We start from the raw sequence: 16,745 nt of genomic DNA on the forward strand, positions 1-16,745 counted from the left end.
CATTGCCCTGTTGAAGGTCTGTGACAGCATCATCTGTTCATCTGCTCAATCTTCATTCTGCATAGCTATATGTAATTCACACATCCTGTTCCTGGGATTATGGTGTGAAACACACACATACACATACACACACACACACACATACACAGTGACAAACACAGACAAACACACATACAGAAGACGCCATGCTTCTGACAGGTTAGTTTGGGTGTGCTATAAGGCTGGTACTGAATTATAGATCATACAAGCTATTCATTATTAAGAGGAATGTTAGAAAGCAAAGTATTGTGTACAGAAGCAAAAAGTACTTAAGGCTAAGCGTGAGAGTGAGAAATACCACTCTGCATGTGTGTGTGTGTGTGTGTGTGTAGATGCCACACAATGAATGTGAGAGTGACAATAAATGAGAAGGAGAGAGAGTATATCAAATATATACAGTGGTTAATTTACCGTTATAAAATATGCAATACTGTAATAAAACATCAGCCACTATATTCTCCTACTTTTACCATCGTCCGTTACATATTCAGACACTTTGATTCACAATCCCATTTCGATTGGCGTCTTAGCCTTTGAATTAAATATTAAAAGCTTCAGAATATGATTAATGAAAGCAGCTCTCCAACATGGTGCAAAATTGAGCTGAATAATAAAGAGTCACAAACCTGAATACACACATACTGTGTACACATATAAACATATGTGACACATACACTGAACAAATCAAAACTAATAAAACTGAGTGGGAAGCATGTGTGTGTATTTAATGGCCAGAGCAAGATTTATGTCATCTATGTTCTGCTTTCTGTGATAAATTCTAATAAAATCAGCAGGAAGAACAGCAGAATAGCCACCAGCGGTTCGACAGGAAATCTGTCCCATGTTGAGCTTCCCCAGAGTCCCTAAATTTAATCCAGATATTCAATTCAATTCAGTTGAATTTAATTTAATATGTATTGCGCTTCCAACAATAGTCATTGTCACAGAGCTGCTTTATAGAAACAGGCGACTGTGGCAAGGAAAAACTCGCCAACGTGACATGAGGAAAAAACCTTAAGAAGAATGGAAGACCATCCTTATCTTGGTGACACTGGATAGTGGAATCATTATATCAGTAGAAGAGTAAAAGCAAACAGTACTAAGGGTGTTGAAAGCATGTGGGTCCTGGGATGAGCACAGGATAGTCTTTATGATTACAGCAGCAGCATGGCTAGAGTATTCTGGTAAGATACTGAAACAAGGGTGTGACTTGGTATAATCCCCGGCTTCAAACAAGTTCTGCACAACTTCACAAGCTCCTATAAAATAAGTTAAATTCCAACTCCCGAAACCCTTAATAATAGCTAGAAATGAACTTGCTCTCCAACCACTGAGGCTGCTTGTTTTCCCAATTCAGTACCCAATTCACTTTACACTGATAAAAATACAATGCACCATTTGATCTATTCATTATTCATTTATTCAGCATTGTTGGAACAAACAACTGGTTCACTGCTGTGTTTATTAGTACAAGCAAATTTCAACCCTCATTTTATTTCATAAAACAAACAAACTTGAGTCGGATGTATTTCATTGATTTTTCCAACATTTTTTTCTTTTAACATTGACTATCTTGTTAGCCAAGTCATCTTCAAGTCACTCTTGAGATATTCTTCATCCATCCATTTTCTGTACCGCTTTTCCTACACAGAGTCACAGGGAACCTGGAGTCTATCCCAGTGTACTTGAGGCACAAGGTGGGAACTCCTTGGACTGGGTGCCAACCCATCATAGGGCACAATCACATACACACTCACACACCTCACGCATACCTCATCATTTTCCATATTTTTCAACAACATTTGTAAGGTGAGATTGGCTAAATGAACCAGGAGAAGAACGATCAAGCTGAGTCAAGAAAATATGTGTTAAAAATATGTACATGGACTATTTATATACCTACTGTCCACTTTTTTATTTCTAGGAACACCTATGTGGCTGCACATCCAATCAATCAGTCAACCAACTGATTTCTATCATCAACAAGTGGGTTCCACTTGCAGAGCTACTAAGCAGCAGTCCACCAAAATGTCTGGTAAACTAACAGCTGCAAATTTTATCCATAATGGGTGGGTGGGCAGGTGTTAATTTCACACCCTGTTCCTGATCAGTGGAAGGTCAGTGCACTGCTGGGTATCCACCTCAGGAACTCAACTGCAACTCTTCTGCACTGGGAAACTCTGCTTTAATTATCACTGGAAAAACATGAAACGGGTTTCATATTTGCAGCAATCACACTGAGAACACACGGTGACCTTTGATGTCTGTCTCTGCCCCATCACTGAAGCCAGTAAAGCCACGCTGAGGCTTCTTCGCCATCAAGCCAATTAGTGCAAATGCTGGTTAAGCTTTTAACTCAGACCCAGCAGAGTGTGCTGAATGCTTAAAGAGATGTGGGGGTGTGAATGGTGGTCAAATCGTGGACAGCAAACGTGATCAAATTGGGTGCTTGGAAATTATTGCCATCTTTAAGGATAGGCTTTCTCTGCACTCTGTTACAGTCACAGTGATTTTTTTTTTCTTTTTTTAAGTGTAAGTATAAGTAGTAAGTAGTTTTTAAGTATAGCTATAGCTGTAGGTTAGAATACTGCATAACTCAGAAATGAGCTCTCTCTCTCTCTCTCTCTCTCTGTCTCTCTCACACACCATATATCACTCCATCCTCCAATTCCGCCACAGCCAGCCCCCTCACCGAATCACCAAATCTCCTCAGTGGCTGGAATCCAACATCCTCACTGTGGGTAATTAAGTTGAAAAGACCGATTGGTTAAGCACATTGTGGCAAGTTGCTGGTTAGACGCATTGTTGCAGTAAGACAGTGAGACAGAATGTTTGTTTCTATTCAATTGTTCTAAAACAAAGAGTCCACACAGCAAATTAGCACTCGTGTCTTTGTGTTAGCTCAGTAGACTGAAACAGCTTTATTCAAGACTGTAACTGCAACACAATATATTAGGAGAAATATCCTCCTCTAGGCTTAAGATGTGTTAAATGGAAATGAGATGCTTTCCCAGAATGCACCAGCTAATTAGTTAATGAATTAGCGACTGAATTAGCACGAGCAGATTGCTGCATGGTGTCAAGTGTAGTGACACACACATACGCAGTCTCACACACACAATGCTCAAATCCCTGAAATGCAACCTCCACTGACCCTTAAACATCTTGACCATTACCATATGCCATATCCCACTAGCATGCGTGTGTGTGTATAATTGTTGGGGAATTTTAAACCACAGTATTTATATTTTTATGTAACATTTCTTGCCTAATTTGCCTACTCTGGAAATTAGATCGGTCATTGCACTCACAGCAGGAGCAGTATGAACGCTTGTGTATGGGCTTTGGAAGACAGATATAAGGATACTGCAGAACCTATAATTCACAAAACACGCAACACATAAGTCTTCATAGCATAACTTCACTTTCACACTAGCGAGCAGCAATTTGCTTGTAAATTTGTCTCTTGTGGGCATGTAGCAAGCTCTAATATTACTCCTTCTGGTTGTGCACTGTCCAGCTTTAAGAAACAGACGAGAAACAATAGTAGCTGTATATATCCAAGGTATAAAACAAGGCACTAAACATTGGGGCAGTTGGTTGTTGGCAGACTAGCAAAGCAGATCTGTATGCACACTTAAATTTTCATCCTGTATCTATATGTATTCCTTACCAAGCACTTTGAGCTTGAAACTGCATATAAAAGATTCTATATAAATAAAGGTTATTATTATTATTATTATTATTATTATTATTATTATTATTATTATTATTATTAAGATAGGGTATGAAATTAGGATGTCTTGTAGAAACAATTTTTGCATTTCACTCACATGCAAAAAAGAGAGACTTGCAGCAGGTGAATAGGGTCTTTTTTTTTTTTAATAAATGTTGATTCAAATGCAAACATATCTGTCCTATGACCTGGAGATTAAACCACTTAGAAATGTTTTCTCTGTGAAAGAGAGATACAAAGAGTAAGACAGTCAAGTACTCGCATTGCCAAGCTGATGCATGCTGTATCATATGCCGTATCTGTGCTCTCTACTTTAATTATTCAACATCCCACTTAACTGTTCAAGCCCACCTGACTTAATCACTTGCGATCAGGCAGCTTCCCCTCTGGCTACACACACTGTACACTGGCATAATCAAAGCTGGGAAGAGGGAGATAGAGAATGAGAAAGAGAGAGAGGAGCTGGAGCAGATGTGGTTGTGTTCTCGCAGCAGCTGTTGCAGTGTGTTACGTGGAGAGGGGCAGCCTGTGCTCAACATGTCCGAGTGAATAGATGAGTGGCCTGCTCTCTCGCTTCTCCATTTCCATCTCTTTCATTTCAAGTTTCCCTTTTCGGCCCCTGAGCTTCCAATCTGTTCCTTTTACTCACTCTTCCACATTGACTTCTATATTTCCTCTTTTTCTGTCATCTCCATCTCCATCATTTGTCCACCACACACTCAAGACACATATTCTTTCATTCCAATTGGTTTCTCCTTTATAATATCCTCCACCTGTTTACCATTCATTATTACTAGGTTGCTTGAAGGAAGAGGTGAACATGTCAATCACAGGAAGTCTAGTCAGTCATAGAGGAGAGGAGGGGAGATTAGAGGAGAGGAAAGAAAGAGAAGGACTTGATATGATTGCATGAGCAAAAAAGAAGAGAAAAGAAAAAGAGAGAAGTCGAGATGAGCAACAAATACAGTGAAAGAGAAGAGAAGAGAAGAGAAGAGAAGAGAAGAGAAGAGAAGAGAAGAGAAGAGAAGAGAAGAGAAGAGAAGATCCTTCATCTGCTGATTTTTGGAGCTTTATCAGTGAGGAGACAGTAGGCTTGGAGCTGTTGGAGTACTGTCCAAGTGTCTCCTCAGGGGACAGATTTCACAGAAAAAGAGAATCTCTTCCATTCACATCCCATTACACTCAGTTTCACACATACCGTTTTAAAATCCCTGCAGTCAGACCACTCAGATGGAGGTCAAACATAGTCCTGGACTAGTGGGCAGGTTTGGCGGATTTTCTATTCATGAGTGCATAACAATAGCTTACTTGCCCCATCCCACACTTTGTGGCATGACAGGAAATATCAGTGCAGCAAAAGATTTTCCACCTTCAGCTACTGAGCCATGCAAATTCGGAGACAAGTTAAATGTGATGGGATGAGAAGAGACCACAGCTGCCACTTCTCCAACATCATCGTGTCCAATTCGCACTGGTTCAAGCAGGCGTCAAACACAAATGTCACACTTACCGTCTGAGCACACTTTAAAACTCGATACTCAATCTACCAGTCATTGGAGCTAAAGTTGCTCATGAATAGTGTGCCATTTCTAATATGTTAATGTTTCTATAATTGCAGCTTATTCACAGGGCGGACGTTCTGTATAAATGAATCTGATAATATACTGATTTTTAAAAACATGTTGCTATTTAACAATGTAAACTGTATAATCATTGATATTGTGAAGCTTGTTGTTAGGATACATTTATTTAGAATTATCAAAGGAGACTCAGCACTTAGGTCTTCCATCAGGGGAAGGTTTTTTTTAATCTTATTAGCTTATCAGAGACACGTCACCTGCTATAAAGTAAGTGCTAACAGGAAATCCCTTGTTTTGTGGATGTTCCACAACGTTAAGTGTAACTGCAAATGGTTAAAAAGCACATAATTCATTAAAAAAATTAAAATGTACTAAATGATAACTTGCTCTCATATATGATAAATGAAACACTTCAGAACATGTTATTCTAAAATAATTTCAATTTCAATCTCTTTTATTCCACATCACCTATAACAACAGAAATCTGTGTGTTTTATTCCTTACAAACTTTTAGAAAACCAGAAACAAGCTTTTTGGGTTGTTAGACATCCGTCAGAGCCAGACATGCCATTATTCTTTTTATCCAGTTCAGGATACTTGGGAAAGAGGGAAAAAGTAATGAACAAGGAGGTCAGGAAGCTAAAAAAGACAACAGGATAAAGAGAAAAGAGACAATGGATAAAAGCACAAGGGAAAACAGAAGGTACAAGAAACAGGAAAGAAAAAGGACAAAATAAAAGATCAGTACTGATGCGAGTGTGTGTGTGTGTACAACGTGTGGCATTCACTTTAAACTATCTCACCGTACTTATTAATGTCATCCATCTATCTCTTCCCCCCACTTTTCCACTTCCTTCCCAGTCTCTCCTCCCCTCCCCAGGCTTTTTCTATCAGAGTCAAGAGACCCTGGCTTATCAATTCTGCTATAGGTTGCTATGGAAACTGTCCGGATGGTCTGGATTTGGAGAAGCTCTTCGTTCATGTCTTAATATCTCACACAATCTTGTCAAAGCAAACTACATGCCATAGACACACACACACACGGTTATACCCTGGACATGTCATTTCTCGAGCATGCTCTTGTCCTGAATGTCAATTCACTTTGCAATGTGTGTGTGTGTCTTTCTATATGGATGCATGTACGTGTGTTATATTCATACTGCACAACCATTTTGTATTTTAGTGACTATGGGGCTCAGTGCAGACTTAAAAGGCAGCTGAGAATTTTATTTTTAGCAATGAATGCCACACATACCCTCTCTCACGTTCATCTACATATGCATCTTTTTGCACACACACACACACACACATACATACACACAATGAACACCTTTCATTTACATAATTATTAAGCTAGTTATTGCTATATGACACTTAAATCTAAATTCTGTAACTCGCTGATTTTGTGTTGTTTTTATTTTTGTGTATTTTTTTTTTCTTTTTTTTTACATCAAAGCTGGAGGTCAAACCTATCAAAAGATTCCTGTCATCTTTGTAGGGACATAGGGATAGAACACACACACAAACACACACACTCTCATGGATCAATCACAGAACAGCATGTGCAGGAAGAAATTAGCTCCCCACAGACGACACTCCATCCTGCTCACTGAAATTCAAAGAGGGGTTTAACCAAAAACAACCAAAAAAAGCCCATACAGCCCCATATGACTAACAGCGAAAGAAGTGGGAGCAAAAGAAAATAAAAAAAAGAGGAAAGTACAGAAAAAATGTGCAGCCAAATTTCTCCTTGCTTTATTAGCAGTGGAGCTGCTGTGATATCCGGTGTACCTGATGACCTGATGGTCGAGACGGTGTTTTAATCATCGGCCAGACAGACAGGAATGGGGCAAGGCCTGAGTCTTAATCACTGCCACGGCAACCGCCACCAAGGCAACAAGGGATGCAGAGAGAGGAAAGAGGGTAGCAACAATGTGCTACCCATAACCACTTTCTCTTCAGTCTACACTGTAAGAGACATGAGTAATGGGTGTGTGCTGTGGGAAACACAGAGCATTTAGGCAAAAACATACACATGCTTTATTTAACGTGAGGTACAGGCACTCCAGAGAGAGTGAGTGTGTGTATGTGTGTGTGTACACCTTTACAATAATTGATACCATGAGGAAAATCATCTTTGGGGCTGAGTAAGTCTGTGTGTATGTATATTTTGCCTTATTTTAAACATTCAAGTCAAAACTTAAATTCGAACTCAGAACCCCTCCTTTTATCTTTTTGCTTTTTAACCACTTGTGTTTGTGGAAAACATAAATGACCCCACAAGACAAAAAAGACCATGTATTTCTATCCAAATAAGAACATTTGAACCTTGCTAAGGGTTTCAAAACCTACAGCTTTCCATTTCCTGGTTAGAATCTAGCCATTTAGGTCACACACACACACACACACATAGACCTTCTATTGGCATAATGATGAGTAATTAATGTTAGGTTACACCGAAAAATAAACCTTTCTCTAACCTTACTGAAAGCAATAAATAATTTAGGCTGTTATGCTTTTCAAATAAAAGCTATAATACCTGTCAAATGTCTATTTTGAGGACCGGGTGGTTCTGTATCACAAAACATTTGAAAAAGTCACATCTGTGTCTAAAGGTCTACAGAGGCTCAGTACAGTGATTTTCCACTACATGCTAACCTGCGCTTTATCATTCAGTGTGAGCTGGCACTCTGTTTCTGTCTTTCTGCCGGTCCATCTGTCAGTCTCTGTCTGGCATTACACTGTGGCATTATTCCCAGACAGTCATATCCATGAACACACACACACACCACACAAATGCACACTGTTCTTTTTCCTCCTGAAAATCCCCGCTTTGTGCTGGATACGAGGCCAAAGGCAACAATGTATGGCACTAATACTGCACTGGAGACAGAAGGTTGTAGGATGTGTGCAGTCAGTTCTTATAAATTTATTATGAATTGTCAATATTGAACAGTAGCTTTGGCCTCACATGCTGAACTTCAAGTCTGCTAAAGGCACCTGTACTGGGTATCTAAACACTGAGATTTCATATAAGCAATGTACAGAACCATACGTGTGTGTATGTAAAAGTGAAGCTCACACTGCCGCAGTCCCTCACACTCTGAAGGAGACAGGAGCTTTAACGACTTTTTTTTTTAAGCAGACCTTTCCATTTTTGCTAATGAAGCAAAATCTTGGGGCAATAGCTCTGGGCAGCCCTGTAGTTAAAGTGAGAGATGGAAAAGCATATTTCTTACCGTGGCTCACCCAATAAAGCTATCACGTCCACCGCTGACTTGCATGAATGTACACTGTGCCAATATTTCATTCATATAAAGATAAAGTGGAAAATATTATTTAGTGTTTATGGGCCCCAAAATGCTCTTCTAGGATCTGCCTTCTTTCAGTAGCTCCAGTCACAGTGCTGAACAGCCAAATCAGAACTACTTATTCAATCACATGCTCAGTTTATGGCTCAATTGGGCTTCTAACCCTGTATTCATTCTAACTTTGTGGTTTTATTGTCACTTGTGAACTTGGCTTAGCCAGTTCCAATAAAAACTGGTGGACAAATTGCATTCTAACTATTATTAGTATTTTTAATTTATACTTTTACCTTAGTTTACATACATTTTAGCATTTTAGTTTTATTTATAAGTCTGTCTCCCTTCCTGTGCACAAAATATTATTGGATTGGAATTAACCTCAGATTGGAAATAAAGCCATGAGAATTGGAGGAGAACACTGAGTAATCCTGTCCATGGGTTCAAGGATTTTACTGGAGCCAGCCATTTGTATTTTAATGGTTCATAGCTGATTTGCATACAATAAAAAAAAAAAAATCTCAATACAAATTTTGTTTATGACCAGAGTTTATATACATTGCGGGGTGGTGGTGGCGGCTCAAGTGGTTAAGGCTCTGGGTCATTGACCAGAAGCTCAGGGGTTCAAGCCCCTGCACTGCCAAGTTGCCACTGTTGGGCCCTTGAGCAAGGCCCTTAATCCTCTCTGCTCCAGGGGTGCTGTATCATGGCTGACCCTGTGCTCTGACCCCAACCTCCAAGGATAGGATATGCAAAGAAAGAATTTCACTGTGCTGTAACGTATATGTGACAGGGTATTTCTAAATTCCAAAATATTTCATTACAGCAATGCCACGTTGCTCTATAATTCCCTACCCATTTTTATTTTGCCACAGAAAACAGAATAATCATTTCATATCCTCCTGAATAATAGTAACATTTTCGGGATGAAATGTTTTAGCTTTTTGTGGCACCAACAAAAAATGCTTAAATCCATCCATCAAAAAGTTTCTTTAGTGTGCAGGGTGAGGTAAGGTGTTGGACTTCCTTTTCAAGGATAAGCAAAGAAAGCGGTTAGAAAATTGATGTGGCGATACACAAAACACACTGTGAGGAATATTGGTTGAGTAATGAACTACAATTTATTAGATGAACAATGGCACTTATTGTACTGTATTTTAAAGGGATATTCCACCAAAGCATGATAGTACAGCAGCAACATCTCAGAGAACTTGATGATCCTGCAGACTGAGGTAAACATATCCTTGTTTCTCTAAAGGACTTTTCCAAAATGAACTTCAAAACAAAGTATAAACATGTCTTGAAGTTTAAAACCAGCCTTAATATAAAAAAAACAACCCACATAAAGAATAACATTATTAGCAATGTTAGATAGCTAGATGTATATACGGTGTACCTTCACTATATGGCCAAAAGTTTGTGGGAAAACTATTGCCACAAATTTGAAAGCACACAATTGTCAAGCATGTCTTTGTATGCTTTAGCTTTTAGAGTTCTATTTGCTTAAACTTAGAGTCCCAAACTTGTTTGAGTATGACAAAACCCTTGTGCACAATGTGCCAAGGTTGGTGTGGATAAACTCCAGTGGTGTCCTGGCCTCAATCCCACTGAACACCATTGGGATGTGCTAGAACAAAGACTTAATGCCAGACTTTCCTGCCCAACGCCCAGTGTCTGACCTCACCAATGCTCTTGTGGCTGAATGGACAGAAATTCCCAAACACACTCCAAAATCTAGTGAAAAGCCTTGCTTAGCTTAATCTTAGTTACTGGTGTCAGATGACAAAATATAGACTTGGTAGGAACTCCTTCTGATTCAGATGTCTGATGCCAAATATTTACAGCATGACAAGTTACATAGAAGTGCTGTGAAAAGTAGTAGGTGAAAAAAGTCCATTAGTGTAAAGATCTATAAAATGTAGGCATTACCATGGAGTAATGGTATATTGTAATTTTACGATCTCTGATATCAGCACACTGAGTTTTCTTGGCTTGGTGTTGGTGGATATAAGCACAACCAACTGCTATTCATCCTCAATGGGAATGGATAATGCATCTTTAGCTGCTGCTTCTCATGAAGGCTCTTTTATTGTCTCAGTTCCTCCTCACTATACTCAAGCTTATTCATTCATGGCTCAAAGTCCCAGCTTATGAGCACATCACAAAAGATTTTGTCATCAGTTTCTTCAAAAGGTATGAAATCAATCCTCTATTTATATTCCACAGACAACAGCTAAGCTATGTTTCATCATGACATAATTGGGTTGAAATTCAGCAGTAAATACAGTGAAAGCATCACTGACAGCATTAAGCATGTCAAACACTATTTTGGGTGACACAAAACTCTGCGTAGTTTTTTATAGTTGAATTTACATTAAAGCAGGGCTTTCTAAAATAGTATGTATTTTTGGTGGTTGCATGATTGCTATCAGGGCAGGGATTTTCACCTTCACTGACGGAGTTTCATAGCATCTCTGCTTTAATATGCGATAAAAATCATGACAGTAAGATGGTAAGCTGATATAGGTGAAGAATAATACAATGTCCATTTGGGTGTTAAATCCTATCACAAAGAACAGATAGAATGGTGTCCAAATTCAGTCTTGGTAATAGCACTGCACAAATTAGTGTTTCTGCTCCAACATGCCATTTAACTCAGCACAAGATTCATTAGTTTAATTCAACAGTCAAGGGAGAAATTTTGGGGCACTGCTGCTTTACAATATCCAGAAAGGAAATTCTGCTTTAATGCAAGTATAAAGGAAGTGATGTGAAGTGATACGAGGATGTGCATTCCTAGAACAGCAGCAATAAACTGACTTAAAAGCCAAGAATGGTCAGAAACTGATCTCTGACCTTGAAGCTAATAATCCATATAAAATCCACATATAACCCATGACAGGGAATCAGGGTTGGTTTCATTGATTACAAATTGTTAGATCTGTCTAACTAGCTACAAATGCATCTGTCTAACTAGCTACAAATGCAAAATTCATAAATGATTATTAGGAATAAGAGACTCACCTAGCACACCCAGTCTGTAGTTCATGGTGACCACGATGACATTGCCATAAGCTGCCAGCACGCTTGCGTCAAACATGTTTCCGGTTCCTTCCATGTACGAGCCACCATGAATGAACAGCATGACAGGTTTCTTCCTGCGGTCACGAATATCTGAGAACAAATTTTTCAGAACACATAAAAGAGCAAATGAGCTAATGATGCGGTAAAAGCATTGAGTCACTAACAAGTACTCTGGAGGAAGTTGAATGTGATTGTGCTTGCTGGATTCTCTCTGATGATGAACCATGCTTAATTCTGTAGGTTTCAAGGAAAGAGACATGGGCTGATTCTGATGATGGAAAATATAGATCTGCTAATGGACTATGATTCAAAAGACCAGAACTGTGTCTTTTGTGTAATTTTTTTGCTTGGTTATGGCATTTATTTATTTATTTAGTCTCTTTCAAATCTCATTTTTCAAAATTCAAAAAATCATCTGTATTTTTTCCAGTGTTCTCTGTGACCTCTTGTGTCCATATGTAATCACAAGCAATTTAATTAATTCTATATTCATATCATTTCAAGAAAAGGACAAAAGTCATTCTCATTTAAAAACACATTCTCATTTTACAACAGGACAAAGCATGAAATTTACATGAAAAATATGAAGGACAGTTAAAATCTAATGCCTGGCAGAATTATATGCTACATTGGACAAACATGCTGCTTAATGACTAAATAGAAATGTAAAAATCAATTGGAGATAACTGCTCAAGTAACTGATTCCGTTCTTTGCTCAGAAATATAGTAAAATAAAATGAAAAATCCTGTAAATGATTACTGTAATATTTTAATAGTTATCTGTCAGGATGTACTAAGTGCTCTTGGAAAACCCAGATATCAGGGAGGCCAAAGCATTAAACAAACATACACCCACGTACACTCAACCTCTGTGCACAAATGTAGCCTCTGAAACACCAATTTACACCCACACACATCAGAGATATGCACTTTCACCCCATGTATGAACATGGGCAGTGTAGACACGGGCATCTATGATTGTAGCTCACTGTGGTAAATGCCTTAACTTGATTGCCCATTCCTTCCTTTCCCAAAGGAACCATTCAATCAGCTAGCTTGCTGTATTGGATGGCACTGTGCCATCACTCAAACCAACACACATACAATCACATGATAACATATGAGCCATGACCACATAGACATTGCGTGTGACAGTGACATGAGTTGAGTGATTGATGGCCTCTTCACCCTCCTTTCCCTCTCTCATTCCTCACTCCCTCTTGATCTCAAACACTTCCTTCTTTGAAATAAACTTTAAAGAGCCTTTCTTCCACCCCTTATCCTATCACTGTTTCTTTCCACTCCATTCAAAATCCTCCCTGCCCCTCTCTCATCTTCTACAGATCCATTTAAAGCCTCAATCTTCCTTTCTAAAAGCTCCACAAACATCACAGTCATTTTTATAACCTGATCTAGCCTTGCTTTTGAATTTACACACAGCACACAGGATAGTGTAAAATGATCTATATGGAAAGACAGAAGATGAGAGCAGAGGAGAGTGAAAGAGGGAAGAAAGGCAGAACAAGAGGGAGGATTTGAGAGAAGGTCAAATAGAGGTTGGAAGGTATGGAAATATAGAGGAGATAGAGGAAGAGGGATTGGTAGAGCTACTGGGAAGGAGTTACAGAGATCATGAGGGAGTCAAAGGCCCATCAAGTATTAAAATCCACCTCAGGTGATCATATTGCAAATGCTGATGCATGTGGCCAAATTATCCTCACCATTCGCTTTATTAGGAACACCTGTCCCATGCACATTTCAAGCAGTTATCTAATCATGTGGCAGTAGCACAAGGTCAGGCGCTTCAGGTAAACATCAAAATGAAGAAAAACTGTGATCTCTGTGACTTTAACTGTGGCATGGATGTTGGTACCATAAGGGCTGGTTTGAGTATTTTATAAACTGCTAATCTCCTGGGCATTTTACACAAAGCTAGACTGTAGAGTTTACACAGACACTGAGTGTATATTTGCTGTGTGAATGGCAGCATATCCCGATGAGTCTCTGATATACATCATTGACAGTGTCACCAGTTTAGCAAGGTTTCTCGCTTCCTATTGAAATGAACTACATTTAAACAGTCCCTCCATGTGGCATGGGAGTCTTGTAGACATTATATTAAATAAATCTTTATATTAACATTGAAATATTGACCAATGCCCTGTCTCTTTTCATTCAGTCCCCTCTGAAAGACCAAGGCTAATTCCTTTGTTGGGACAACTGGGTTTGAGATCAAAAAAAGAATATGAGACAACAGATCAAAAATGAATTTGCTTTTCTTTCCTTTTAAGAATTTCCTGATATTTACATCTAGATGTGTTAAACAACTTAGAACATGCCATCTTTTGTTTGATCCCACCTATTTTTATTCAAAAATACTGGAACATGTGATTGACAGGTGTTTTTTATTGCCCTCTTAGAATTAACATTTAAACTAATAGCAATGAATGTTTACTCTATGTATACTAGGTTTGAGGCCTGGGTTTCACCTGTGCATACTGCATTTGTTGTTTAAATGGATAAACCAACATGAAGAACAGAGAGCTGTATATATATGATAAAAGCAAGCTTTCGGAAGTAACGAAAATTAATCAGAGCCACTGCAATAACATTGGGCACAGCCAATATAACTATCTGGAATGTCCTGAAACAGAAAAAAAGGCACTGGTGTACTAATAACCAGACACTGAACACAAACATTGTGAAAGCTGTGAAAAAAAACCTGTAAAAAACACAATGACATCACCAACAACCTCCACAGGGGAGGGGTGAAGGAATCGCAGTCCACTGTTTGAAGAAGACTCTGAGAGCAGAGGCCAATTTCCATGGCAATGCATCCAATCTAATTGGGAGGAACTTCATCATGCAGCAAGACAATGAGCCAAAACACACTGCCAACACATCAAAAGACTTCATCAGGGGGAAAAAATTGGAAGGTTTTAAACTGGCCAAATCAATCACCAGACCTTAAGCCAAGTGAGCAGCATTTCACATCCTGAAGAGGAGACTGAAGGGAAAAACACCCCCAAAACAAACAACCAAAAAAGACTGCAGTAAAAGCCTCGAAAAGCATCACAAAATAAGAATGAAATGTCAGTGGGTCACCGTTTCATGTAATTATTGCAAGCAAGAGATATGCTACCAATTATAAAGAGCTATTTACTTGAATTGACCTTAAAAAATATATGTTCTAATACTCACCTAAAAGTGGGGGCTTGGCCACCAAAAGTGTCATGTACTAAGTTGTTTAACACATGTAGATGCAAGTATCAGGAAATTAAAGTTTCATATCACTCTTCTGATCCCAAACCCAACAGTGTATAGCAAAAACAAAAGCCTTGCTGTTTTATGTTATACATGCTTTGTTACAATTTTTCATGAGTATGAAAATAGACTTTTCATCCCACTGAACTCGTCTCCTTATTCTCACAGCATTTATTTATTTATAACGATATCACTAATAATACAAAACCACTGTAATACATTAGTGAAATACATATTTAATGGAATTGAATGTTTTAAGGCTCATTTAAGAACTGTAAGATACTACTTTTGAATTTTACAACATAAGGTATTTTGCAAAATCCGATGTTAGATTTTAAACTAGTGCACACGGTTTGGAAAGAGAAAATTTTGAGTTTTGTCACATACATTCAGCCATCAAACAGTGCTGTCAAAGGAAACATTATTGTGCTGCTGTACAGCGCAGTCCACAAATTCATCTCCAGATGTAAAGTTCTGGAAATACAAAAAGTATAAACTAACTACAATACATGCTGCTGGTCACTTGTAATATAGCTATGTTTTTGAGGAACTGATTTATTATTATTATTATTATTATTATTATTATTATTATTATTATTATTATTATTATTATTATTATTATTATTATTATTTTTAATCAGGGGACCAGAGAAACATAAGTGTGAAGGGCAAGAGGAGGGGAGGGAAGCAGGGCCAGAGAGATTGAGGAAAGGAGGGCCAGAGGTAGAGTGAGGTAAAGAGTCTGATGAAGGGATGGAGACAGACAACAAGACAAAGGGATTTATGGAGAGAAAGAGAAAGGAACTGTAATGCCTCACCACTGCTGATCCTTTCATGCAGAACACAGATACTGGATTGATTAGAGACAAACTTGTGTTTATTGCTCTCAATGTGTGTGTGTGTTTGTGTGTGTGTGTGTGTTGGTGGCAGTAGTGTTTTGACTGTGGAGAACTCTCTTGTGTGAACTTAATTAGTTCCAAATCCATTGGACACAGCCATGCTCGCCATTCTTTTTTTCTCTGTTCTCCACCCTCCCCTCATCCCATTAAAATGCTGCTACAACACAATGGGCTCTTGGTGATGTGAGACTGTGGTCTGGATAAATCCATTTCTGATGCTGTCGAGCTCCATGGTCATTGTTATTGGGTGTTGTTCGGTTACTGGAGATACAGCATGGGTGCACAATTTGCAACTCTATCAGTTGTGGTTGTGGTATATGTGCTTGGGGAAAAAGAAGGAAAGCAATTTTCCAGAGAAGATGAAACATTTCATCAATGTCAATTTGGTATCAATACCTATTTGTGGTACCTTTTCTAATTGCTCTATAGTTTAAAGACAATTCTAACATTTGGAAGGAGTGTTTACTCTCTCTCTTGCCTTTTTCTTTTATTATGTCTTTGTGAGTCTCCCCTCCGAGCTTCAGTCAGTCTACCGGCACTTTGTTCCACTAAAACTCGAACTACGTCTTTCAACTTCTGGCCTTTGAAAGTGTAACCCACAGGCACCTGAACTCGGTCTCTAAACCTGACTTCGCTACTTCGGTAGATTTCTTTGTAAAGAGCTCATCAGTGAAATTAATGGGTTTTGTGTGGAGCTGGAATGAACTCTTGTAGACACTGTGCTCCTCAGGAGATGATACTTTTTAAAATCATCTATTCATAGCTGATCGTTTTTTCAGAGCATGCCCGGAATTCACCTTCCTTTAAAGTCACACAAGGCATTTTATATTCTCTAATG

At 38.6% G+C, this 16,745-nt stretch overlaps 1 protein-coding gene across 3 annotated transcripts in view; it reads right to left on the bottom strand.

The window, feature by feature from the left end:
• Positions 1-16,745, bottom strand: part of LOC131356666 (neuroligin-2-like) — a 157,985-nt gene that overhangs the window by 36,020 nt on the left and 105,220 nt on the right. For all 3 annotated transcript variants that reach the window (XM_058395818.1, XM_058395817.1, XM_058395819.1), the window contains one exon: positions 11,685-11,834. In XM_058395818.1, coding sequence (XP_058251801.1) covers positions 11,685-11,834 — 150 coding nt within the window. The remainder of the gene's footprint in view (positions 1-11,684; positions 11,835-16,745) is intronic.

Source organism: Hemibagrus wyckioides, linkage group LG07 (assembly GCF_019097595.1).
Source record: "Hemibagrus wyckioides isolate EC202008001 linkage group LG07, SWU_Hwy_1.0, whole genome shotgun sequence".
Classification (NCBI taxonomy): domain Eukaryota; kingdom Metazoa; phylum Chordata; class Actinopteri; order Siluriformes; family Bagridae; genus Hemibagrus; species Hemibagrus wyckioides.